This window comes from Sander lucioperca, chromosome 8 (genome assembly GCF_008315115.2).
Source record: "Sander lucioperca isolate FBNREF2018 chromosome 8, SLUC_FBN_1.2, whole genome shotgun sequence".
Classification (NCBI taxonomy): Eukaryota; Metazoa; Chordata; class Actinopteri; order Perciformes; family Percidae; genus Sander; species Sander lucioperca.
In genome coordinates, this window is record NC_050180.1 from 18694097 (window position 1) to 18721627 (window position 27531).

General features: G+C 42.5%; 1 protein-coding gene across 1 annotated transcript; it reads left to right on the top strand.

The window, feature by feature from the left end:
* Positions 1 to 881: 881 nt before the first annotated feature.
* irs2b (insulin receptor substrate 2b) lies at positions 882 to 18364 on the top strand. Its single transcript, XM_031295302.2, has 3 exons — positions 882 to 1056; positions 1088 to 4540; positions 15880 to 18364. The coding sequence occupies exons 2-3, from the start codon at positions 1180 to 1182 to the stop codon at positions 15882 to 15884; spliced, it is 3366 nt and encodes a 1121-aa protein (XP_031151162.1). The 5' UTR covers positions 882 to 1056; positions 1088 to 1179; the 3' UTR covers positions 15885 to 18364.
* The last annotated feature ends 9167 nt before the right edge of the window (positions 18365 to 27531 follow it).

Here is a 27531-nt window from a genome sequence, read left to right on the forward strand (position 1 = left end):
TATATGGGTCATTCCTCTGTTTCGCTGACAGTGGGGTCTATTTCTTGTAGATTACCAACTACTGAAACCTTAAAATAATTTGAGCATATAGGCATCCTGAATTATAGCCGTCGCACCGTCATATACTGTTTCTGAATGGGAAGACAAATTGAAACGGACTGAGCAGCTATCCTGAGAGCTCCAGGCAAACATGATCTGTATAGGCGACCGCGTTACGCAATAAAGCACACTGTACAGCACTTCCCCAAATCTTGTACTAGTTGTTTATCATGAACACTTTGATGCTTTCTATGAAGACTGCAGTTCCAGACTGGAATATCCCGTTTAAACCGTGATTGTATTCTCGCTGGGCAACGCAAATGGAAAATTCCTGTCACAGAGCTGTAGTCTCGACTAGGTGCTTGTTTACCAGTTCGGAAGGACTGGAAGGACTCCCTCTACAGACATGTTAAAATATGGTCAAGGGGTTGTAAAAAACATAGCTGGGAATAAGAAAAGGCTATGGCAATAAAACAATAGCAGTAGCCTATAAGAATTAAGGTAAAATAAACAAATTATGAATTATACTCACTCTGTGTAGGCTATACAATAACATATTCAGGTTACTATTTATTCTAATATGTTTTATAATCCACCTCAACTCATTAAATGACGCAAATGTAGGTTTTTTATATCAGGAACACCTCGTTTTGTATATTTAGATTGGCAGAAAATTTCACTTTAGTCAAATGTTGGATCACTGGACCAGAGCTGCTATAAATAAAGTCCTGACTGACTACGCTCAAATGAGTCGGAAGAGGGCAGAGTGATAGTAGGAGGGCTTTTTCCTTCTCTCTCTCTCCTTTGAACGGGGCCATCTCACTCCAGCATTCATCTCGTTTCCACCAATAAGCCCAATGAGCTGAGTGCGCACCGCACCGCCCACTGTCGGTGTGTATTTTTTTCTCCTCCTTTCTCGTCTTTTTTTTTTTCCACCAGAGCTGGATGTGTAGATCGTCACATGTTGTTTCCCCTCCTCAGTCCGGACTCTAGCAGACATGTGTTTTGTATTGCTCAGCTGTGGGAGAAGACGAACACTCGCACAACCGGCTCTGGAAATAGAGGATTAAAATAAAGCGCGTCATTTCTTTAGCAACTCGAGGAAAGGGAGCATTGTGTCTGATAGCGAAGGACACGAGAATGGCGAGTCCGCCAAACACAGATCAGCCGTTATTGCACAGTAATACGAACGTGAACAATATCAAGAAATGCGGATACCTAAAGAAGCAGAAACACGGACACAAGCGCTTTTTCGTTTTAAAAGAGCCGAGCGAAGGTTTCCCTGCCCGGCTGGAGTACTACGAGAGCGAGAAGAAATGGAAGAACAAATCGGCCGCGAAGAGAGTTATTCCTCTGGACTGCTGTCTCAATATCAACAAGAGAGCGGACGCAAAACACAAATATCTTATTGCTCTTTATACCAAGGACGAGTATTTTGCCGTGGCGGCAGAAAACGAGCAGGAACAGGAGAGCTGGTACCTGGTGCTGACGGATTTAATGACAGAGGGGAAAGTATACGACGGCTCAGCGTCCAACTCCGCGTCCTCGCTGGTTGGCTTCGACGAGGAGAGCTACGGTGTGATAACGCCGGTTACCGCCATCTACAAGGAGGTATGGCAAGTCAATCTGAAATCCAAAGGCCTGGGTCAAAGCAGAAATTTGACCGGAGTGTACAGGCTCTGTCTCTCCAGCCGGACTATCAGCTTTGTCAAGCTGAACTCAGAGGTTGCCTCAGTCATTTTACAGCTGATGAATATCCGGAGGTGCGGCCATTCTGATAGCTTTTTCTTTATTGAGGTTGGTAGATCTGCAGCCACGGGTCCGGGGGAGTTTTGGATGCAGGCTGATGACTCTGTGGTGGCTCAAAATATCCACGAAACTATCTTGGAGGCGATGAAAGCCATGAAGGAGCTGTCGGAATTTCGTCCGCGCAGCAAAAGCCAGTCATCTAGTACAAACCCCATCTCTGTGCCCACACGGAGGCACCTGAACAATCTCCCCCCCAGCCAGACCGGACTTCCCCGGCGGTCGCGCACTGACAGCATGGCTATGACCTCTCCTGTGAGCAAATTTTCCTCCTGTCGAATACGCACGGCCAGCGAGGGCGATGGCACCATGGCACGCCCCATGTCACTGACTGGGAGCCCCCTTAGCCCAGGGGTCCACAGGACCCTCCTGAGCAGATCTCACACCATTTCAATGCGCCCTTGTCGGACATTTGAAAATTCTTCTCTCCAGCACAGTAAGTCCATGTCTATGCCCCTGTCTCCTTCTCCACCCATAGCCACCTCAACTCAAATAAATCTGTCCTTCTGCCCAGACAGCAATGCTCCTCGCCCCTCTAGCTGCAGTGCCTCCTTTTCAGGCTCCCCCAGTGATGCTGGTTTTATATCATGTGAGGAGTATAGCTCTAGCCCTGCGGACGCACGGGACCTGAGGCTACCGCTAACCCTCCGTAGCAACACTCCAGAGTCTCTCAAAGCTGACACTCCTCCCTCCCGGGAAGGCAGTGAGCTTGAAGGCTACATGGTGATGGAGCGGCAGAATGGTTACCGGCGGTTACCAGAGCTGGACAAGGCTTATCGAAAGCGCACATACTCCCTCACTACCCCCCGCCAACAGAGGGGTCCCCCCCAAGTATCTTCAGCCTCCCTGGATGAGTATACTCTTATGAGGGCCACTTACACTAGTGGGAGCCAGTCTTCTCGCAGGTGTCACACTGCCTCCCCTAAAGGGATCTATCCTGAGGATTACAGGGAGGTTCAGATCAGCGTTGGCATTCTCCAAGGTGACAGTGGCTATATGCCTATGATGCCAGGTGTACCCCAGGCACCAGGGTCCAAGCATGACCTCTACATGCCCATGAGCCCCATGTGTGTTTCTGCTCCAAAGCAGATCATCAACCCCCGTTCACACTCTTCAGCGGGGCTGGCCCCCCACACAGAGTCCCCTGGGAGTGTTTCTCTGGAGGACAGTGGCTATATGCGGATGTGGTGCGGAACCAAGATGTCAGTGGAGAGTACTGATGGAAAGCTCACCAATGGAGAGTACCTGAACATGTCTCCTGTCGACCATCTGGTGTCTCTGACACCCACAGACTACATCCTCAGTCCTCCAGGGGGAGATCCCCACCCCCACCAAAATCACAGACAGCCTTATTCTTACAGCTCTCTACCACGCTCACTTAAAGGCCAGCTGCAGCGCAATGGGTCCACAGACAAAGACCAGTATGTGGTCATGAGTTTACAGAGACAGCGGATAGAAGAGGAGTCCAACTATTGTCCTGTCTCTCCAGGAGATTTTGTGGCCAGCAGCTCTCCGGGGACACCAAGCACCCCTTCCTCTGCTCCATCTCCTCTCAGAGTGGCTCAGGTAGATGGGGGTCTGGTAAACCGCAGTAGGGTGTGTCGCCCCACCCGCCTGGCTCTGGAATCACTCAGAACACTACCATGTATGAGCGAACACCCACTTCCCTCGGAGCCACGCAGCCCTGGAGAGTACATCAACATAGACTTTGGTAGTGCTACTTGTAACCCGCTGGCATCCACAGTGTCAGAGAGCACTGAGTCCTCTGTGAGTTTAATGTGTGCAGAGAGGGGATCCCTGCCATTCTCAGACTATGCTAATGTTGACGTCAGCTCCCCGGGTCACCTTAGCTCACACCAACCCGGGAGTTACCTCCCTGCAGGGTGCCGAAACCACACGCCTGAAGTCTTGACTTGCCCTAGTCCGATGAACGCCCAGCAGAACATGCAGGGAGGCGAGAAGGGAGAAGAGAAAAAAAGCATAGAGAGACAGGCAGAGGAGAGGGGGATGGTAAAGGAATATCCCCTCCAGCAGCAGGTGAGCCTGGTGTGTCAGCCTGCTCCAGTCAAGGATGACTACACTGAGATGACTTTCAGTCCTCCTGCCCCTCTACCTGCTCTCTGCACCACTGATGATGCTCCCCTCCCCACCAGCCCCACCAGCTGTGTCCAGAGACTCAGCCTTGAGAGCAGCATTGTGGATGGTGTGCCTCCTGTGCCTGTGGACTCTTTTCTCCTGGGGGGTCCATCGTTATCTGTCACCCTCATGGAACCACACAGGGGGGCCAAAGTGATCCGGGCTGACCCTCAGGGGCGCAGACGGCACAGTTCTGAGACCTTCTCCTCCACCACCACTGTCACACCAGTGTGCCCATCCTTTGCCCATGACACCAAACGGCACAGCTCTGCCTCTGTGGAGAATGTATCCCACATTGTTTGCAGCTCTGAAGGTTCTGACGAGGACTATGGCAGCAACAGCTCCATGTGCAGGGAGATGTCAGCTGGTTATCAAAATGGACTTAACTACATTGCCTTAAACTTGATGGAGGGAAACCTTGGAGGATGCAGGTTAGGGGGCTGTGACGGACCCCTGAGGTTCAAGACGACAGCCTGTGGCTGCAAGGGGGGCATGAATGGTTTCAACACTAGCCCCTATGCCACCATGGGATTCAAGGAGACTGCTGCTGCTGTGAAAGGTGAGTGTTTTCATACGTGTCACACACACTCATTCATTCAGTAGGTTTTCATTCATGAAGGGAGTGGTGTCAGGGCTTAGAAGTAGGATAGAGATCCGCCTCAGGGCTACTGTAGATACTCTGCAGAGATAGGCTACTCGTTGCTAAGCAGCACTTCTAAGCTCATTTTCATTCCAAAGTTGAGAATGATCTTTTAGAGAACATGCTGAAAACAAACAGCCTTCATTTGTGTCTGCAGTTGAGCCTGTGTTTTTAACACAGACTATGGATTTAACCCACTGACTAGTTAAAACACACAGTGTTCATTTTTCTTGACAGCTATGTAACCTTGCCCTTCACATTAGCCAAAATAACACACAACTTACATGTAGTTTATGTCTCTGCTGTTCAAATTGGTAAAGCCACTGACCATATATGTCACAAATAACAACCTATATCCTAGTGTTATGTAATAAAATATGGCAAACAGCATTTGTCAGTTTTACATACAACATACATACTAACACGTGTGTTAGAATAGCAGCTTTGTCTGTAAAGGCGTTATGTACATTGCTGTTGGGTGTATAGGCTGCAATGTTTAGATAGGATACTAGTCACCTACTAGTCACACCCATGACACATCGACAAATCTCAAGGCTGTCCGATGCTGAGGAGGGCTGTTTGCTCAGTCTTTGATCTGCTTCAAACTGCATAGAGATATTAAAGCAGAAGCACCGGAAAACGAGGGTGTTTCCTTCCAAGAAAAGCTTAGAAATTTGTGCAAAACAACAAAAATACATCCATATTCTCCAGAGTATGCTGCTTTAATATGTACTCATTGGCTATTGATCTCCTTAAAGGGAGGCATCAACTGTATTTCAATTCAGAATTCACTTGAATTTAATAGATTTTATTTAGCAACATCTTATTTTGAAACAGCATTATTTTGAAAAATGACCGGCCTTGCTGTGTTTTATTCTGGCTCACTTGATGCTGCTGCTGTTGCGTGTTTGTGTGAATGGTCTGCTCTGCTCTCCCCTCAGTGACGCAGTTTTATTCCACGTCAGTATTTAAAAAAACATCTAGTCTGATCCAGTGACGCATGCAGCACTACACATAATGCGCACATGGAAGTAGCTAGAACAGGGAAAGAAATCGTCTTTATTTCCTATTTTATAACGTGTATAATAAGTGTATTGTAGCTTTTATAAGGTTGGTATGTGTGTGAATAAGGCATGAAATCCATATGACTAAGTGTCTTTGTGAGAAGGATCAGTTGCCATTAAAATATTACCTTTCACCTTATTTTGTTCACTGTTGCTGCAGTGGCTTTTCATGCATCTCTAAATGGCAGGGATTATTTACAGGGATAGATGCCCTAGCAGGGGCATGTCAGAAGTTGCTGTTGTCCAAGAAGAAAATACACAGTGCTGGGATAATTGTGAGTCGGGAGGCAGTGTTCCTGATAGTGAAATATAAGAGTTTAATTGCTGTTTGTGGTTTCACAACCAAGTTGTCTCTCTTTGTCTTTGTCTCTGCTGGCTTTCATGCTGTGAGTGCAGCCAGCATGGGGCTTGGTGCAAGTCATCGGGTTCCCCAGAAAAACAAGTGAGTCAGTTGTTTATCAACTGTCAGGTACTGGGTTTCAGGACTGGAATGTGGGCAGTGTGCAAAGGTTGCTGGGAGAGGTGAATGCTCACTTGTTTTTCTAACCTGGTGGGATGGACTCAAAGATGGGGTTGGAGGATTCTTTTTTTTTTTTTTTTTTTACTATGAGCCACTTAACAAACACGCTAATGAAACAATTTTACACAGGACGGGGCACTCATGCATTAATGTTTTGTACCAACACATATGACTTTTACCAGGCAAAGCATATACTTGTGAAGCCTCACACCTATTGTGAACCTCCCACTTATTGTCCAATCACTTCGTTGTGTCTTTGTACCTTGGACAGGGCCCAAATATTGAATTTTTTTAACCACAGTGAAGACGTTTGTCCAAGGTTACGAGAGCGGGGAGGAGTGACAAGGGAGGTGAAGGAACAATAGTAAAGGATGGATGACTTGTTTTGTTTTTCATGTAGGCTACAACAAGACAATTGAGCTGTTGGGAGGGAGAGAGAGTGAGGTGGAGGAATGGAGGAGTAACCAAAAAAGGGAACTCGGCTCTCTGATCAGGGATGTGACCAGTGTGGCAATTCATTGATACTCTCATCAAAACACAAACAACACTTCTGTTGCTTGTGTGTCTGTGTGTGAGAGGAAAAAGAGGGCATGACTATTAACTACAAGATGACAGGCTTTACCACATTCTCTTGTTATCACTATGGCCGTTGCTATGATACAACAAAACAGCTTGAATCCCCGTCAAGCAGCGGACACCGGGAGATGGCTAAACAGATTGTCCATCTCCGGGGCTGTCAACGCTGTGTCTCTGCAAAGAAGTGGAGGGAACCAGCAGCCGCTGCGGCCACTGGCTAAAGTTAACGTTAGTTAGCTAGCTTGCAAATTTCACCATACATGCCTTCATGCGACACTTGTAACAGATAATGAGGCGAACAAAGTTGTTACTCATCTGGGAGAACACTGTGCTTTCCTACGCTGTGACAAGAGTGTGTGAATGAAACATTCACACACTCTTCAACGTTGTTAAATTTTATTAATTTATTGGCCAGCTGGCCGGTCGGCTGGTTAGCTAGCTTGCGCACTAGAGGGCTCGTTGGCTCGTTCTAAGTTTATTCTGACCAGTTGTACATTGGCAGAGCGCCACCTACTGTAGCGGAGGTAGAGTTACTCCGTCACTCTTCCCCGCTCATTTATACGGGTTATTCACCTAAATGGGTTAAGACCATACCACTGTGCACGTAAACACACTGTTGTTTGGGTTTTGGCCCTGACATGACGTGCAGGGAGAGGGGAGGTTATGGGGCAGAGAAGAGGGCTTTTTAGCTTTCAGTGTACGCCTTCTGGCCCTGTCAACAATGTCAGTTTCTTGCCCTTTGAACTAGCTCTGTTTGTGTGAGAGACTCTGAGTGTGTTTGGGGCATTGAGACATTTCCAGAAATCCACACTTCCATCTTTGTGGCGAAAACAAAACCAGGAGGCGTGTGTACTATTTTTATAACTTCTCACTTCCATTCATCTTACCTCTCCTTTTAAAGTAAATCTCTCCAGCCACTTCTATTTCCTCCATTAAAGCTGCTTTATCTTCCTTCTGTCACCTTCTTTCCCCATTTCTGTCCTCGTCTATCTAATGTTTCTCTCTCTGGCTAAAAGTCGCATGGGTGCAGACAGGGGAGAAGACTGACTCACACTCTCCATGCCTTTCATTTGTGGGCCCAGACTGCCCCACCACACTTCCACTTTGTGTATCTTCCTCGCCTGTGTGTGTACATATACAGAACCTTCAGCAGATGGTGAGGGGGGGTCAGGGGTTTTGCACCTGCCCTGCCAGGCAGTGCTCACTGGTTATCTGGCCCTTCAGAGGAGAGTGACAATACGCTAATGACTGGCCACCATCTGCCACAACAACAACAGGGAGAGGGTGGGGGTGTGGCGAGGCAGTTTCAAGAAGCCATACACCAATCCAAAACCCTCCCCCTCTCCTTCTCTGCATCCTCCTCCCCCTTTTCTCAACTTCTTCTCTCCAGGATTTGGTTTCTGTTTTCCAGAAATCATGTGATCCAACTCACCTTACACACACACACCTTCTCCACACCGGTGCGTTTTGAGCCTTGTGTTTTTCCTGTTGTTCTCTGACCGCAGTGGACCGTCTCTGATTGGCTTTTCACTCCAGAGGCCATAGAGGATAGTCTAACGATCATAACATAATTAGCTAATCATATCTGATCAGAGCCACTAACAAGACTCTCACTCATCTTCCTGCTTTGTTTATCTCACACTGCCAACAACAACAACAACAACAACAACACACAAGTTATAGCCACCAGGGGCCTGTTTCACAAAAGCAGAATATATAAATCCAGGATAACTGATAAAGCGAGGCTTGACATAGTCTAATCTGTTCATCCTGGCTTGGTGCGTTTCACGAAGGCCAAGCCAGGCTGAGGAGGAGCGACTAGGTTGAGCCAGGCTGAAGTAATTCAGATAGATGCGCGTCCACGGCTTTCCTCAAAAGACCGCAAGGTCGATCACAGATTTACTGATGCCAAAATGGAGAATACGCATTGTACATACTTTATACAGAGTGAGCAGCAGCTTCTTGTGGAAGTATGATGACGTGAAACACATTTTTGTATAAAAAGAAAAGAAACACGGTCGCTGTAATGAAACAGCGAGAGAAAGCGTAGCAGACGATCACGGACCGACTGAATGCGTAAGTAGCCTAAATATATACATTAACTGACCACTGCTGTGAACTGAAACAGTCATAATCATTCCATTCAAGGATTAGGCTACTAATCATTTGCACAAATTAACAGTTGTACTATTTGCCTTAAAAGTAAGCAGAAGATAACGTTACTCAGGAAATTTACCATTAAGATCAATTTTCTACAACGCTAGAGTATGATGCATAAATGTCTCTTTCACTCTTCCTCCCTCTCTCTCATGGGCTAAAATATAAATTTCCTAAGTCATATTAACTTCCACTGCTCGCTTTTAATGCAAAGTGTACAACTGTTCGTTTTTGCAGATGACAGTGACTCATTGAATGGTTTCAGTTAAGAGCAGTAGTTCATAAATGTATATTTTTAGACTATCATTCAGTCGGTCCGCTATTATCTGCTACGCGTTTTCTCGCGTTTTTTTATTTTTTATTTTTTATAGAGGACGGGTTTCCTTCTCTACATATTATATGCCTTGCTCCCTTGTATATATGGACATAGAAAATAAAGACACTGAAGAAATTGGACTCTAAAATCTAGAAACTATAAAGATAATTAAGTGATAAATTCCATGCACACTGTAAACATGAATGGAACAGAGTATACTCATCAGTTATTTCCCCCCCAGCAAAATATAAGGTCAAAAACCAACGACGTGTCCTCTCCCCTGTTGTTACATGAATGTACAGTAGCCTACATCACTAGATAGTTCAGTGAACTAAGACTATAATTTAGGAGGATTGTACAATTAGGATATATTCTTTAAATTGTACAATCCTCCCAAATTATAGTCCCAGTTTACTGGACAACACAATTTGTGTGCTAAGAATGCCAAATACAATGCACATGGAAGAGGAACAAACATGATCCTTATTGTTAAAGAATTAAAAAAAATGAATCAACTAAAATAATTCAAGGTGCATTGGTCAACTATAGAAATGGACAGCATTGTATGTATTGCCCTTAGTAACAGACTTCATTTAAAACACATTTGAAATTTTATCAGCCTTTTCTAATTATCTCAACAACTGTCATAATATATATATAATATAACTGTCATAATAATATAATATAAACTTCTAACAATATGAACAGCAGTCTTCATACAGCAATATAACAGTAACGATGACTGTCACATGAATAATTATTAAAAAAAATTATGGTCCCAACTTTAAATAACAGTACTTAAATGAACAGCAATATGCACCTGTTGTATTTTAATCCAGGCTGATAACAATAGGGTAAAACCACTGCTGGGTGATCAGAAAAGGCTCCAGGATTAAATAAATCCTGGCTGTTAGCCTGGTCGGGAGCAGGCTAGCTGCACAGAATAAATCTCCATGGTGATTTATGTGCCTCCACTTTCGTGAAACCGAGTCAAGGCTTAAATCATCCAGGATAACTGATAAATCCCGGCTTAATCCCTTATCTTGGCCCCTGGTTTGAAAGATTGATTTGAAATGTCTAGAGCGGCAACAATTAATGGGTAAGTCGATTTGATAGAAAATAAATCAGCAGCTATTTTGATAATCAACCAATTTATATAATCGTTTCTGTCTTTTTTTTCAGCAGAAATTCCAAACTTTCTCTGGTTCCAGCTTCAGAAATATGAGGATATGATGATTGTTGGAAGTTTATATCATTGAATTATTTTGGACTGTTGGTCTGATAAAGAAAAAAAAAATTGGGTTCTGGTGAATTATAATGGACCTTTTTCACTATTTTGTGGCATTTCATAGACAAAACAAATAGTTGATTAATTGAGAAAATAATCGTCAGATTAATTGAAAAATTAAAATACTTACCTCGAAATGTCTTTTGTTATGGTGTGTTCATGGGCTGAATAAAGTCTGACGTCTGAGAATCAAGAGCTTGCTGCTACACAATAACCTTTTTAATGCAAGAGGAAACTGAATTAACTTTCAGGTTTGATATTTGACAGAATAGCTCACGAATGCAGTGAGTCTGTGGACATATCACAATATAAAGTATGTACTGTAGAAATGCAGTGAGTCTGTGGACATATCACCATATAAAGTATGTACTGTAGAAAGTCCCCTTTTTAACTAATATGCTTGTAAATAAAAGTGACTGAATGTGTGCAGCCAAATCTATTGTAAGCCAAGAACATTTAACTCCGCCAACAATGCCTCTGCTTGATTGTTTGATTACGAGCTTTATTTTTTTATTTTCCTTACCTACAGCCCTTAGCTACAGGCATACACACACACACACACACACACACACACACAAACAGCGCTCCTGGCTATAACTCAGGATACATAACTCTTTGAGTAAAGTAGGGCGGGATGTTCCAGCACTTGATGCAAACAAAGTCAACCTACGATATCCTCAATTTAGCTTGGAGGTAAAAAGGATTACATTCACTTCAGGATTAGACATTGTTGAGTAGCTTGTTTTGTCTAGAGGATAAGGAAGAGATAGTGCTTTTCTGTGTGACAGGTAAGCTCAGTCTACTGACTTCTTGCCGATTTTCAAGTTTTTCATTCATAAATAGTCCAAGTCATCATAAACTCTTCTCTATCTCTCTGGACCCTGATACTGTATTAATGCTTCTCCATAGAGGTGTATTATAAAGTTAAACATAGGATTAGCTTTCAGCTGTCAGGATGATTTGCTGCTTTTCTTTGTCATGTGTGGTCATTAATTTGAAAATCTTTGGGTTTTATACTGTTGGTCAGACTAAACAAGACATTATGAATTTGTCATTAGTGGCTCTTTCACAATTTTCTGACATTTTAATGACCAAATCGATTAAAGGTATAGTAAATGATGTTAATATCTAATACACTTTTTTGTCAAAATCAGTGAATATCTCGTCACGGTCACCTAGCTCTCTATTTTCTGTGTTTAAAAAAAAATATCTGGTGTTAATACACTGCCCTGGATCTATAAATGGAAAACAAACAGAAAGGAGTGCAAGAGCCACAAAACACAGTTCCAGCCAATCAGCAACAGGCAGCGACAGTTGATGGTAGGGGTGGGATTGGGGGAGGCAGCGTTTGAATGTGCTGGCCAGTAGTTCTCTGTCCATGAATCTGGGGGGCCGAGCTTATGAAGGGAGGGTTGTATTTGTTTGGCAGTAGAGTTCAAATATCAACACTCTTTGTGCAGAATTACTTACTGAACCTTTAATTGAGAAAAAATGAAAGTAATCGTCAGTTGCAGCCCAGTTTTTTTAGAGGAAGCCACAGGATCATTACAAACATATATAAAATAATTACATGTTTTATCTGGAATATAAGTAACAAGAGTAAAGAAAAGAAGTGTAAAATAAAATAAAGCAATTAAACAAAACAAATCTCAACAACAATGCACATTTTGTACCATGAGGCCTACTTTTTTGTGATCCTGGAGACAGGACTTTTTCACATGTCTTACTTCATCATTTACAGCAGGGATCTTCAACAAGGGGTCCGGGACCCCTAGGGGGTCCTCAGAGTCAATGCAGGGGGGTCTCCAAATAATTGTTAATTTCTTGAAAGTTTTTCCAAAAATTAAAAAGTCTTAACATGAATCCAACATATTATTAGCAAATAACAAATCCCCACTGATGATAGGCTTACTGGCCTGTAGGTAAGGTAGTCACTAAGATAGCCATTTACAGCAGTATGCACTCAGTGTTACCCAAGTTTGAGAGAGTGCACAAAAAACCTGAAAATGCATTCCTGCACATCGCCTCTGGCTGTTTTCCATGTGTTGTACATCTTCATATTACAAAGATTTTGAGTTGTGATTATTGATTGAGTTAGATTTTGAATCTTGCATTGTTAACGAAAGGAAAAAAAAAAAATTGTGTATCTTCCCCGTGATTCGGATCTGCTCCAAAATTGAATGGACTCTTCCTTGGTCCATGCTACACCATTCCACCAAGTGTAATGAAAACCAGGCCAGTAATTCTTCCGTAGTCCTGCTGACAGACAAACAAACAAACAAACCAAACTGAAAACATAACCTCCTTGGCGGGGGTAATAATGAGTCAGCAGGATAAAGGCCCTTACACCAAGCAGATGGTCAAGAACTAGTTGCGTCGAAGGCCGACCGTGGCATCGCCCTATGTTGCCTTTGTCAAATGCCCAGAAATTGCTCTGGAACACAATGCAAAGACTACAGCCAACTACCACGTACGTTCTGCACCTGCATGAGAGGAAATAACTCGCCATGCCAGCCAGGCGGCGGTAATCTATTCGTCATTTAAAAAGGGAAATCAGATACAAACGCTATGATACCGACAACTAAACAGCATTAGGACATTATTTTATTAGTTTATTTTGTAACGTGTAGGTATGTAGATCTTTTAAAAGACATGTTAATGTTGAAATAAATATACCTACACAAGCAGTTATGGATGTTTTCCATCTTATGGAAATAATGTGCACAAATATCAGATATCCCAATAGTTTGAACCTATGTGTTTTTTTTTAAAAAGGAACATTCAAACTTAATTTTTGACCAGTTTTGTCAGCCCTATGTATATTGGATTGATCAGATGAGATGAAGATCAAAAATAAGAAAAGCCTTCTGTGTGTGCTTTCACAGTTATTTGTTTGCTTTCCTCACTACCGTTTTTCTTCTTGTGTACTTATTCGCTTAAGCCGACACGGACGCCGGACGAAGTCCGTTGCGTAGCGGCTGTGGGTGAACGATGCTCGCTGGTGATCTCCTTGGGTCAGGGCCCTAACAGAGTTAACAGCGGTTGTTGTTTTTGTTTTGTTGTTCAGACAGAGGTGTAGAAGGTCAGAGGTGAAGAGTCGGTCAGTGTTTGTTTGGTGGAGCTGTAGCTGTAGCTCAGGGAGGAGCCTGCAGTGCAGGAAAGTAAACAGAGCAAATCTGAGCCTGCTGATCTGTAAGAGGAAACCTGCTCATAACATCAGTCTTGTTGTTTGCAAAAGCTCATTTTCCAGCCCACCAATCATAAAAAACAGTTGATGATCCTCTTTCTTTCTTGCTGCTCAGAAATACAGTTGGAGCAGTTCCCCAAAAGCTCATTGATTTAGCTCTGCAACCACACAGAACTACTCGAGCAGGCAATGCATCAACAGACATGGGGACATGTTTACTCTGCTTCTGAAGCACCAGAGAGGCTGTTAATACATGCCTGAGTGTGTGTCCTAGTCCTGAATGGAGCAGTGCTAAATTTAGACTGTAAGAACTAAATAAATAATGAACAGAGCTTGAATGTGTGTGCGTGTGTGGGTTGGGACAGGGGCCACAGACGTGGGTTGTTGGGAGGGGTGTGTGTATGTGCTCGAAAAAGAGGAGGGGTACGAGCCATTGGGTTCATTCCCCTGCTGGACCAGTGTCCCCTTCTCTCAACCCCCAGCCCCCCTCCCCATAGCTCCCTGCCCACCCACACTTTTCTTCGATCAGCATGTGTTTGAATAGCAGTGTGTGCGGCGAGTCCCAATACGCCACATTGTCCTATTGCACCATAGCTCACAAGAATAATAATGTTTTTGAGTGCTTATGTACCAGGCTACACCTGGTTGCTAATCTGAGCTATTAGTGATTCAACACTCCTTCCCGGCAGATCTCAGTCATTCTCACCCAAGTGTGTGCCTCTACAGGCCACTGACTGGCCCAGCCCCTCCAGAAACACAAACACACACACACACACACACACACACACACACACACACACACACACACACACACACACACTGTTATGGACCGTCTGTCCCATGACCTCACTGCATTCCCGTTCCTCTCTGTCAGGTTGATTCTGTTACTGTGGTTTTTCCACCACTTCCAACCCCAGTGTTTCTATTTTCTTCTGTCTCTGACACCCACGGCAATGAAGAGACAGAGCTCAGCCAGCACAGGTGGCCTAAGGAGATAGATACATTATTTTACCTTTCAAATTAATTCTGTGGTTCCATATTTGTGTGTCTGTGGAAATGCATCGGCCTCTTCAATGTATTATCTTTACCTCTCTGATGTTTTGGTCATCAGTAAGTGTTTAGTGTCTATGTCAAGTGTCTATAAAGTTTTAGATTTAACATTAGCCTCTGATTTCCCTTTACATTGTGTAGGGCAAAGAGAGAGAACAGACGGACGTGTGTGTGTTTATGGTGGGAGTAGTTGAGGAGGAGCAACAGTGAGGATTCTGAATGAAAGGTTTGTTTTAGAGAATGGCGATCACATCCAGCTTTGTGAAAACAGCTCTTGTTCGTGGCTGGGGAAGAAGGAGAGGAGACGGCGAATGAGGGAAGAAATGCAGCCGCGTAGAGGGGCTTTGTGTGTGTGTGTGTGTGTGTGTGTGTGTGTGTGTGTGTGTGTGTGTGTGTGTGTGTGTCAGCCAAGACTTCCGCTCCTATTTGATAGCTCTACATGCAAATGAAACCTCACTGTGCTGAATTCCCTGAGATGCGTTCCAGAGCAGTTTAATCGTCATTCTGACAATACTCACAAACAAGAACACCAGGGCAAGGGTCAGCACAGCTTGCCACTGGGAGAAAAGTGACACTCTGAAGATCCAGGGTCTATAGTATGTGAAAATACGCAGCTGTGGTGTGTGTGTGTAGGAGTGAACTTGTGTTTATTTGACTTTAGTAGGTATGCAATCAAGAATACCTGGGTGGGTGTTTGTCGGTGTGTGGGAGTGTTATTGCTGTCTATTTTTCCGTCATTGGAGACTGCCCTGTGTCAGCTGCACAGTGCTAAATGCCACTCTGTTTTTCCCCTGCCGTGAAAGCACCTGCCACTTCGGTGTCTACCAGCTGAAGAATACACACACACACACACACAAACAAAGGCAGGCCGCTTGAAGAGCACTTATTCCTTACTTGGTAACAGAGTGGGGGGAGCCGTTTGAACTCCCCCTCTACCTCTATTGCTCTATCCTAGGTAATAAGGAATAAGCACACACACTTAATTTATGTTTCTGAAGGGAGTATTGACCAAGAAATCTTATTCAGTTAGATTTATCTTCATGTCTGTAAATCACATGACAAGAAACTTACTTGTTTTTTTCTTCTTCTTCTTCTTTCAGAATGAAGGCTGATCCTCTCACCCCACCCCCCTCCCACCCCTTCTCCTCCCTCCTTTTCCTGTGAATGTTCACTGCAGCCAAGTGACGAGGTCGCCACAGCGACAGCTGGACCATGTGCTGCAGTCGATGTCCTTTGACCTCTTTGCCGCCTTCGAGGGTCACAGGGACGGCCATCACCATGGCAACACGGACACTTGACCCTTGCCCCAAATCTTCCCTCTGCTTTTCTCGGCACCAAAACATTCAGGCGCCATTGCTGCTGCTATACTGGATTACTTAAAAAATAACAAGAACTTAAACGGACTATTAACTCTAACTATAGATAGGCAACTATTTATCTCTGTGCATAGGCCTGCAAAAATTATTCTGCAGTATATTGTTATATTGCTTATTATTATTGTTTTATTGCCATTTATACACTTTCAGCTGGTCTTTTTTTGGCTTCAGCCAATAGTTGCCAGATACTCTCACCTGAAATCCTGTGAACCAAACCTGGAGACCATCGTGTGCACACAAAAACCTTTCATGCATACAGATTACATATATTTATTTATTTATCATGTATGTATGCATTTAATGAAGTGTGTGTCTGAATTTGTATACAGTTTATACTGCAAAAAGAGGTGGCATTTATGAACATATTTAAAAATCAAAGTTAACAATTGCTAAAAACAAAACAAAAAAACCTACCTCAGCAAAAACCAGGCTGGTACCAATTCACACAGTAGAAATATATATATAAAATATTTATTTTCCGAGGTGAATGTTTTTTAAAAAATCACCATTCCAAAGCCTTACTCTATCCATCAGCCCCCTTTCTGATGGACCTTTTAAGTTTGGACCTATAAACACACAGTATATCAAAGATTTAACCGATCATTTTATAGACTGAATGTTTATCAGAGCCGAATGAGAGACAGCCTCTCTGAGATTAAGTTCCTTCTCTGCCCACCTTACATTAATGACAAGATTATGTATTAAAGATCAAGAGTAATATATTTATTAATATGCCTGAGATGGAGGATTTATACACACTAACAGAATAGCCAGGACTTTAGAGGAGTACCTGACATTGCATTGCATCACACATGCATGCAGGTGTCACACATTCAAACATTGCAGCATGAACCAGATCCGACTGGACCTGAACACCAGATCTGTGGCCTGTCTGAGCCCAAGTCTCAGCACCTTTATACACCTTACCTACTCAGCCACTGTTCAAATGTGATATCCTGCACACACACAGCCTGCAGGAAGTTATGACCTGTCAGGTAAAGGGACAGAGACATGAATGTTTGAAGTAACAAAGTAACTGGACAGCTCAGAATTTTATCACCTGATGCCTCATTGCGGAGCTCTGTCACACCACACGGTTGGCTGGCAGGTGCAGGCAGCACTGGGCAATGTGGCAAATGCATGGCACAGTCTGACTGGCTGTTCAACGAGCCTGCTCAATAGCTTGAATCCACTTTGAGAGAGTCAGACAGGACGCGCCGGAGCTAATGCATGGTCTTGCACTTACAAACTTTCTAGATTGTAACACAAGACACATTGAATGTAGTACATGTGTTCCGAGCTTGGGAACACACAACCCAACAAACACCACAGCAACTGCAACAACAACAATGAAACATGCAGAGGTACCGAATGGAAACTATAACTATGACAGAAACAAGCCGAATAAAAGAAACAAACCAGGGGAAGTATCTCTTTATTTATCTGAATTCACTGGGACTTAACCGTTGCCTATATACTGTAAATAGTACGGTGTTACAGAGAATTACATTTAAGCAAACGCTAAGAAACTTTGAGAGATGTTAAGTTAAATAACTTATGTTGTTTGTACTGTACATAGTATGTGTTTGAGTGAATTTTCTGATACAACAAAAGCACTAATTAAGTTATATGCTAACCAGTATGGTTTGGCTTTGATTTTCTTTTTTTTTTAAACTGTCATGCGATAGTCTTGTGAAATGGATGCCACTATGAGGACATTTTCTAATGCTGTAATTCTGAAACCAATTTTTTTAAGAGAAATTATTAATACTTGACATAATTAATTATTGCTACTTAGGTACAACACAAATGGCATATATGCAATATTTACACTTTTGAAAATTAGTTTACAAAGACGTACCAAATGTATACATACTGTTAATAATGTTTGTTAAACCTTAAAATCAGATTTTTGCTGTTTGTACATTTTTTTCTCCAAATTTGAGATGAAAACCTTTACGTGTTTGTTTTTTGCTAATCGAGCCTCTTGGTCTTTTGAGCAGTGTTTTGCATTTGGATAATGTTTCAAGTTTTTATTCAGCATCTAAATGTTACGATATGGGCTTCTCTTGCTGTGTCTTTCATTGTAAATATTTCATATCTTGCATATTGTGATGCTACTAAGAGATGATAATTTAAACTTAGTTCATTGCTTTAGATTGTATTGATTCTTTATAGACACATGCAATAAATAATGTTATTTAAGAAAGTCATTTGCCTCTCTGTTTCTTTTCTCCTCCCCCTCTCCTCCCCGTCACATAACAAACAAGCACTAGCTTTTCATCTTTCATTTGAATAGGCATGCGCCAGAGCAGATGTTTCAATTCAGTGTCCTGCCTCTTTCATTAAGAAAAACGTCATTACGATAGAGAGAACATATCTTGATTCTCTTTCATTTCCCATGTCCCTCCTTGTGTTCTCAAAACCCTGCTCACTATTGAGAAAGAGTGCATTAAGAATTGGGTGTTGGCCTAGTGTTGCCTCCAGCATTAGCATTGTATTCCTGCGCTTGGCTCCCAGTCCCCACCCCCAGCAAGAGTCATTAGACCAGCATGTTGAAACAGCCCCTGGAACTGGGACGGAATAAATAACTGTGACAGGATTATGATTTTGCACCCTTAGCCATATGCTGTCAGAGTATTCATTCTCACAGCCTTGATAATTAAAACGGTGATTAATGCTAAAAAATAGGTCTAATTGTCTACTGTGGCTAGTGGTATGTGTTTGGATGGGAGGAGGGGTTGGCTTAGGCTTGTGTGCATGTGCTGGGTGAGGGACATGACATGTTTGTACTTAAATCTTAAGTATGTGAGCAGTATAGATGGAGCAAGTAAAAAAGGGGTGGACAAGAACAGCTGGAAATGAGGGTGGGGGGGTTTAGAGAAATGTGCAGGTTTACTGACAGAGGAGGGGCCGAATAGTAGCCTGAAGGTAGATCCCTTCCATTAGGCAGATTTGTCCCTGCAGCATATGTAGAAGCTAGAAGGCTAATGAGAGAGTAAAATCCTAGGGAGCAAAGTGTGACATATTCCCTGTAAACCAAATCTCCATCCCTGGTATCTTCATTGCTCCTGTTCGTCCTATTGCTCCATAAGTTTAATTAAAGATTTTAATTTATTTCATTAAATCATAAAAAGGGATAGAGAGTGAGCTGCAGGCAATTTGGTCTCTCTCTGTCTCCTCCATTCTTTACTCACTGTCAAAAGACTGATCAGTGGGAGAGGAAAAGGTACTTGTGTGACTTTATGTTGAAAGAGTCAAACAGAAGATAATACCTGAGCATAGCCTCTATGTTCCATGCAAATCACTATTACAGTGGGATAATGCAAACTCAATGAGCTGGCTGGTGTTTGAATGTGTGTGTGAGTGTGTATGTGTGCACATGATAATGTGTGTGCGTGTTTATCAGGGGGTCTGTCATGCAGCAGTAGATAGGTCCATATGAGCAGCGTAAAGTAGCCAGCTGCCCCAGGGAGTCATCAGCCTTATGGACAGAGACCTGCAGTAGCTCCACAGGAAATGGCATGTTTCCGGAAAGCTGTCTGGGACACCGCTACTACATTAGTGGCCGTGTGTGTGCGTGTGCCGGCGTGTGTGCTTTTAAAAGGGTTTGTAGATGTCCCCCACAACAATCAGTCTTCAGTTGGTTTGTGTGACTGACGTGCAACATCTTTTCTGCATTATAGGCTGAGTGCACTGAGAGAGAGGTTACCTTGAACACAAACCAATAACAGACTGTAAACAAACAAACCTTTGTGCATTCTTCCTTATAGCAGATGATGAAAATTAAATTACCATTGTAATCTCAATGAGGGGAGACTTTAAACCCATACATACTGCGTCATGACTTTTTTTTTTGCAGGTTCATTGCATGCCACACTGTGTGAGATTGGTTTAATTAAATCTTGGTTGTAATCTATAGCAAACAGTACAATATCAATTGTGGAGCATGTCAGATTGCGAGATAAATGTTAATCGAATCGTGGTGCATTTCAATAGATAGAAAAAAAACATGTACTTTGTGTATGCATTTCTGACACTCCCTGATATTTGATGCTGTTTTAGTTGCCAAAGCTCTAAATCAGCACCCGGGGAGATGTGTCATGAGATCTAGGGCCATTGTTTTGGATTAAAGACAAAAGATTTCATCACGGTTCCCTTTTGATTGTTTCTCAGATTGATTAGATAACCTTAAAATCACATTGTAGAGAGGCTTTCTGCCTTGGTAGCCTGTTAGTGGTGTTGATGATCTGGGAGTAGATGATAGGTGATGTTTTTGAGATCGTCATGATGTTTCCATTAGGTTTTAAATTGGTCTTTTCCAAAAGGAACCCTGCTGTGGATGGTAAAATACCAACCAAATGTTCTCTTTATTTCATTTAGGCTTCTAAAGTAATTCTTTATGACAAAGTTAACACAACAAAGTTGGGGATCTTGGTTTGCTTGAGATGGAATTAGCTGAAATCCACATACTGGACATAGTATGTCTCAAAAACATCACCACAAAGCCAAGATCACAAGCCAGATTCGTCTATATTCAGGTAAGTAGTTAAACGTAGTAGTGTAGATGTCTCTCTCTCTCTCTCTCTCTCTCTCTCCCTCTCTCTCGCTCTCTCAGACACACACACACACACACACACACACACACACACACACACACACACACACACACACACAGTAAACATGGAGTGCTGGAAAACAATTTACAGCATTGCATAATCTACTAGCAAAAGTTCAGTAAACAAGAGTTAAAGTGGCCATATTATGCTCATTTTCAGGTTCATAATTGTAATTTGAGATTGTATCAGAATAGGTTTACATGGTTTAATTTTCAAAAAACACCATATTTTTGTTGTACTGCCCATTGCTGCAGCTCCTCTTTTCACCCTGTATCAGGTCTCTGTTTTAGCTACAGATTGAGATCTCTCAACTTCTGTACCATCTTTGTTGGCAGTCGCACATGCTAGGTAAGCTCACAATTGCTAGCTAGCTGTTCCTCCAACTTCGGCCTGTACAAAGCAGGATTAGCCGGGAGACTTCTTCTAAACGAGGGTGCACTTCCAACTTTGCGTGGAATACCTGCCGAACAGGGACATGTAAGTAGTTCTATACAATTTATTTTGTAGATTAGGGTGAATTTGTGTGTGTTGTAGCAGTGTTTTGCCATTGAGAATGAGCTAGCATGCTAGCGCTAGCATGCTAACGGTTAGCCCCCTAACCCCCTCGTTTTGGCTAGTGACGTAGAAAGCCGTGCAGATTTTGAACAGCTCACCCGGAGACTGAAGGTAGGACACATTCAGAAACCAGTATCTCACTCAAAACAGCATGGATGTTTGTATGCGTGTGGAAGCACCAGAGACACAACATAACGTGAAGTGATTTTTTTCATAATATGGGCACTTTAACTTCCTCTTTCCAGTGAAATCTGAGAACACACACACACACACACACACACACACACACTGCATCCATACTGTAGTGAACTTCTGTCAGTGTCCAGATAAATATACTGTACATATGTCAGCAAAACCTGGCTGTTTTCAGACAAACTGAGACAACAAAGTATACTTTAACTCAAGGAAATGTGTGTGTGTGTGTGTGTGTGTGTGTGTGTGTGTGTGTGTGTGTGTGTGTGTGTGTGTGTGTGTGTGTGCAGTGATTAGGATTTTCTGCAAAGTCATGTTTTTGTAATTAGCATTTCACAATTGATTAAAAGTTAAATCAGAACTTGCAGGTCTTCCAGCCTTTTAAGATATCTAACTCTACTGTTGTCTACAAGTTCCCCAGGCCCCAAAACTATGATTCTTGAGGAATGAGTCAGTATGAAAGTCCCACTTGATTCTGACTCCCATCATGTATTTTACAGGAATATGTGTATGGGATTGCCTGTTGCACACTTGCATGTAGTGTGTGTGTGTGTGTGTGTGTGTGTGTGTGTGTGTGTGTGTGTGTGTGTGTGTGTGTGTGTGTGTGTGTGTGTGTGTGTGAATGCGTGTTTTGAAACATATGCATGTGTGTTTTCATGTCTTCACATTCTCAGCTGTTTTCCAGGTAGCGTTCTCACGCTTCTTGTGCATTTCCTGTTTCTCACGCTGGCTGCTTTGACTGTAATCCCTACCAACACACACACACACACACACACACACACACACACACACACACACACACACACACACACACACACAATGGAGGAGGGAATGGAACGAGTAAGAGGTGAAGAGGGAAAAACAGGAAGAGGCAGGTAAGAGAGATGGAAAGACAAAGACAGAGGGAACAGGGGAGGTCGAGAGGAGATGTGGGAATGTGCAGGAACCAACATGATGAGCTCATGCTCTCTCCTGGCCCTGCCCACCTATGTGACTCATACTTGGCAGGTGTGTCTGCATGTGTGTTTACAGCTGCAGGTCAGCTCAGGGTGTGTCCTCATTACACTGCTGGGAAACATGTTTCCTCAAGCACAGGTAGAGCTATTCATCACACCAGTGATTTAACAGCTTCTCTTTTTGTATTATCACGCTGCTTGGCCTAACCAAAGTGATTATGAGCAACAGAAAGAAAGGCTTTTTAAAAACAAACTTTCTTGAACATAACTTTCAAAAACAGTAGCCCTGCACTCTACTATCATACCCTTACTGCATGATGTAAGGGTTACAAATTGGTAAACTCTTATGCAGTCCCTTAAAATGAACCCAACCTCACTGAAAGCACAATATTCGTAAGATTTTTTAGGAGTGGGCTCTTGCTACTGTAAAAGTCTTCTGTTCCCCTCCCTACTTTTGCCTCAAAAGTGATAGATATGGTTGGTGGAGACGGCACACAACCTGCAGACGACCACCATCAATTAATATAATACGCCATGAGCCTCTTTGGCTGCTGAGTGTCAATGAGCAGCATGTGTGTATTTCATTTGATGATCACGTGTGTATATGTTCAAGGAAAACTCACAGCTCAGATATCACCTGTGTCGGCCAAATAAAAACGCATCACTCCAGTTGGTTCAACTGATATTTCTTGTATAACTTGTGTGTTTAAACATGCAAGTCTTCTAAATAGCAAAAATAATGCACTCTGTCATGAACATCCTAGCCTGCCAACAGTTCACTCTCTCAACACAAGGTCAACTTTGGTGAAATTCCAGTTGAGAGACATTGTGGTATACCAGCCTTTACAAGCCTTTTTAACATTTCTTTCTGAATATCTGTCTGAAAATATCTTTGTTGTGTATTATCTATAGTGTCCTATACTACAGATCCCACCATCACAAAGCACAAGAAACCCATTTACACTGTTATCCCGAATTAGTTGACTTTACTAGAAATTTGCGTGTAAACCCGTTTCCTTAAACCGTCTAAGTTGTATTAACACAGAGCGGTAAGTTGATGCAGTAGACAAATCAAGTCTACAATTAGTAGTCATTACATGTTGTCTAAAATAAGCATGTTAAGTTAAAGCTTTAGGGCGTATTTTTTTATATATTAATAAACGTCCGTTACATTCAAGCCATTCCCAAATGAGTTGATATAAAGCTAATCAAGACTATCAGCTCCACAAAACTCTCTCTGTATTTCTCAGTATGGCTATGTTCAAAAACTGATGTTGTCGGCAACTTTCGCACATAGAAAATGGAGTGAAGATAATTACCTCTTCTGAAGAGTTCATCATGTTTTTTTAATCCTCCGTGTCCTCCTTGGCTACTAGCAGCTATGTGAAGGAGGGGTGGGGGTGGTGCGCGATCAGTTTAGTTGTCATTACTTAGAATTCCCCATAGTGGACAGAAACTAGGGATGTCCCGATCAGGTTTTTTTGCCCTCAAGTCCGAGTCCGAGTCATTTGATTTTGAGTATCTACCGATACCGAGTCCCGATCCGATACTTCTATAATAATTCAACTTTATAATACCTCCAGACTGCAGACATACTCGCGCTTTCCGCTTCAAGCTGCTTCCGTGTTCTACTTTGCCGGCATTTAACCAATAGCTTCTCTGCAACAAAGTGATGTCATGCCGCACGCGTTGCTGTTTCTCTGTGGAGTCAAAAGGGTCTAACTCTGTGCCACCGCATAACTATAGATGTGTTAAAAAATAATGAGAATATATATACATATATATCCGAGTCCTGATCGGGAGGTAACGTCCGATTCCGATCGAGTTTGAAACCACGTGATCGGGCCCGATTTCCGATCACGTGATCGGATCTGGACATCCCTAACAGAAACTATGTACTACAGCTTTAAACATGCAAAGAAACATAGCACAAATAAAACACTACAGCTAACTATCAGTAGGCTATGAAAGATATATTTAGTTTATATTAGCATTGATTATTTTCCTTTATGACTAATAATAATACTAATAAACACTAGTAATACTCCAAGAATGATGTAATCAATAGAGATCTTCAATAACAGAAAGGAAATCAATACTTTAACAATGTTGCAATTTTACAACAACTAATGCAACATGCACAGAGCCTACTCTCGCTGCCTAGACCCCATCAGTCCCCGCCCGGGTCTCGGTCATGGTGCAACAATAAACGTAGATAAACATGAACACTAAATCAACCATATAAAACTAAAACCCAGATAACATAAATGCACACCCAAAACGTTAACAGAACATTATTAAAACACACTTTAACTAGGACAGAAACCATTCAGAACATATCTTTTTTTCCCATTTCCCATGAGCCTTTACATCGCTTCAGCGCAGAACAGTTTAAATGACCCCGCCCCTCCCATGAAGAAACTCAACCTCCTTAGTTATCTCTGCTTAACATGATCTGTGCACTGCATACTTAAGATGATCATTACAAACAACTAATGTGATTTAGTAATGAATATGGGTTTTAACAAAACATGAAAGAATAACTAGTAACCACTAAAAAGTTTAATTACAACTAAATCTGGGTTTACAGTGTAGAAGCCTACCATTGCAGTGCCATGACAAATTCTCCACAGAGCCACTAATTCTCTCTTGCCTCTACATACATGTTCTACAAATTACAGTAGAGTCGGGTGATGTTCACACTGTCAAACAGTCCAGGAAGCAACAGTGGAGTAATTGCCATTGTTGCCTAAGGTTTGACAGCTGCATGAGCTGGGAGTACTGTGGTGTCTTTGTTGTTGCTAATTTCACATTACTGTTCCTTTAACAGTTATTATCAGTCAAAATTGTCGCAATCGTAAAGGGCAGGACTTTTTGGGAAGAACAAAACTAAGGCAATTATAACTAATGTTGCATACATGAATAAGTGTACACTGTGCAGTGGAACATTTAGCTACTTATCCAAATGAATAGAGACTCAAATTTCTTCCGTTTGTTTAACATTTGTATTTCCTGCTGTTTGCCCATGTAATCTTGACCGCTACTCTTTTTGTTCACCACTCTCTTTACCTAAAATGTTTTTGGAATGTATTTGTCATTTTAATAGATGACCACAAATGTTTCAGTTCCTCTAATCTATGTGTTGCCTCTATTGCCATGTTCTGAATTCTCAGGGCTCATGTCTTATCTTGGCTGCTCTCCGTATGACGCACAGGAGCAAGGACATGCAGTTTTTATACTACAATGTTGTCGAATCGCCAATCTCAGATTGACTCCATGCTCTTTTCAAATATTTCTATATTTGAAAGCGATGGTCGGATAGGAAGAGAGATAGAACGTGAATGAGAGCTGAAGGACAATGCCATTATTGTTTGCATTTACATTTTGAGTTATCACGTCTGGTCACAAAGACATATTCAGCCTGTGCATTGACCCCTACATGAGGTCATTCATGTGTGTGTGTGTGAGAGTGTGTGTGTGAGAGAGAGAGAGAGAGAGAGAGAGAGAGAGATATAGTGTCACACAAAAAATACAAGGAAGTGATATGGGTGGGATGGGAGCCTAATTTGGGATTTACCACATTATTATATGAATGAAGGATGTCGGTTGTGGTGAATGGAAGATAAATAAATAATTAGGGAAACACACGGTTGAAGAACACTTTTTTTCAAGGCAAAGTAAGAAAAAACAGGGAACCAGAGAAAAAAGGAGCGAAGCATTCATAAAACAGAGGCATGGATTAATTTCCCCACTCGACTATTCATTTCATTGACAACAATAACAAAATGGGAGTTGAGATACAAACGATTTTGTTGTTTGGCTTCTCCTGTATCAGTGTAATGAAAGCTGTTTTCCATCATTGAGATCACACAGCAGGTTTTTCGAGTGCTCCAAAGACATTGACACTGTCTGGAAGTGCGCCATCAGTTTCCTTCAATCATCTTAATGTGGAGGGCTGTGAGGCTGACAGTCATCTATAGCTGAGTGATACCCCTCCCCCCGAGCGCTAATAAACAAACACACAGCCTCCCTTGGAGTGCCCCAGGTGGTCTCAGTCAACAGATTGAATGGAGCATCACTCAATGATGGATCAAAAGAAAGACTGTCTACCCATCGCTCATCTTCTCTTCTCCCGTCCTACCAGCTGTCTTCTCCTCTGCTCCTGTTCTCTCCTGCTCTTGTTGATGCACCTTTTCTCGTTTAGCCCCTCTCTCATCCATCTTGGGTGTTCCTGCCTTGCTCTGAGCTCCAGACAGGCTGAGGGGCTCTAGCCCTCATCCCTCACCCGCCTCTCTCTGCTGGGACAAATAGGTCTCTGAGCGCCCTTGGTGAAGGATGAGCCTGTTACACATACACTTTTTTTTTTTTTTTTGCCAATTCCTCTTTGCTCTCTCATGAATGCACGCACGCTCATGTTCAGATAACATCAAACTCAGCTCCCATATTCTATACAAATGCATGATTAGGCTCAATTACTAAGTGTTTTTTTTTTAGAGATGTAGCTAGATGTCCTCCATACTTGTCACATTTATGTTTGTACTGTACAATCCATCTCACCCACAAAAGGTATCTACACATGGTAAGTAATGTTTTCTTGCGACAATACGCAAATTTGTTCAAATGATTTCAACTATGACCAAATTTGTTGTTTACTCTACAAAGCAGGATATGTAATACATGGATGACCCTGTGTCTCTGAAATTTTAAAGCGCATCAGATTTTTGAAAGACACATTCTGTGAATTGACGATCACAACTAGGAAATTTGTCTTCATGGCATCTTTGTCGCACTGAGCATCAAGCAGAATGCTGAATAGAGTCAACATAAGACCCTGCACAGCACCGTTTCTGTCTGCACAGGTACATGCCACAGTGCAGCACCAGGACAGTAACTGTGTTGCTTCATGAGGCTGGTGATGTTCTATATCTACAAATCCCATTAAATAACAAATAACAATGCATTAGTTTCAAGAAGAAATAACTTGTAAAGCATTTATATTTGTGCTAAAAAAAAGCATCATGAAGAGGTGAATAAAACAAAGTAGCCAACCATAT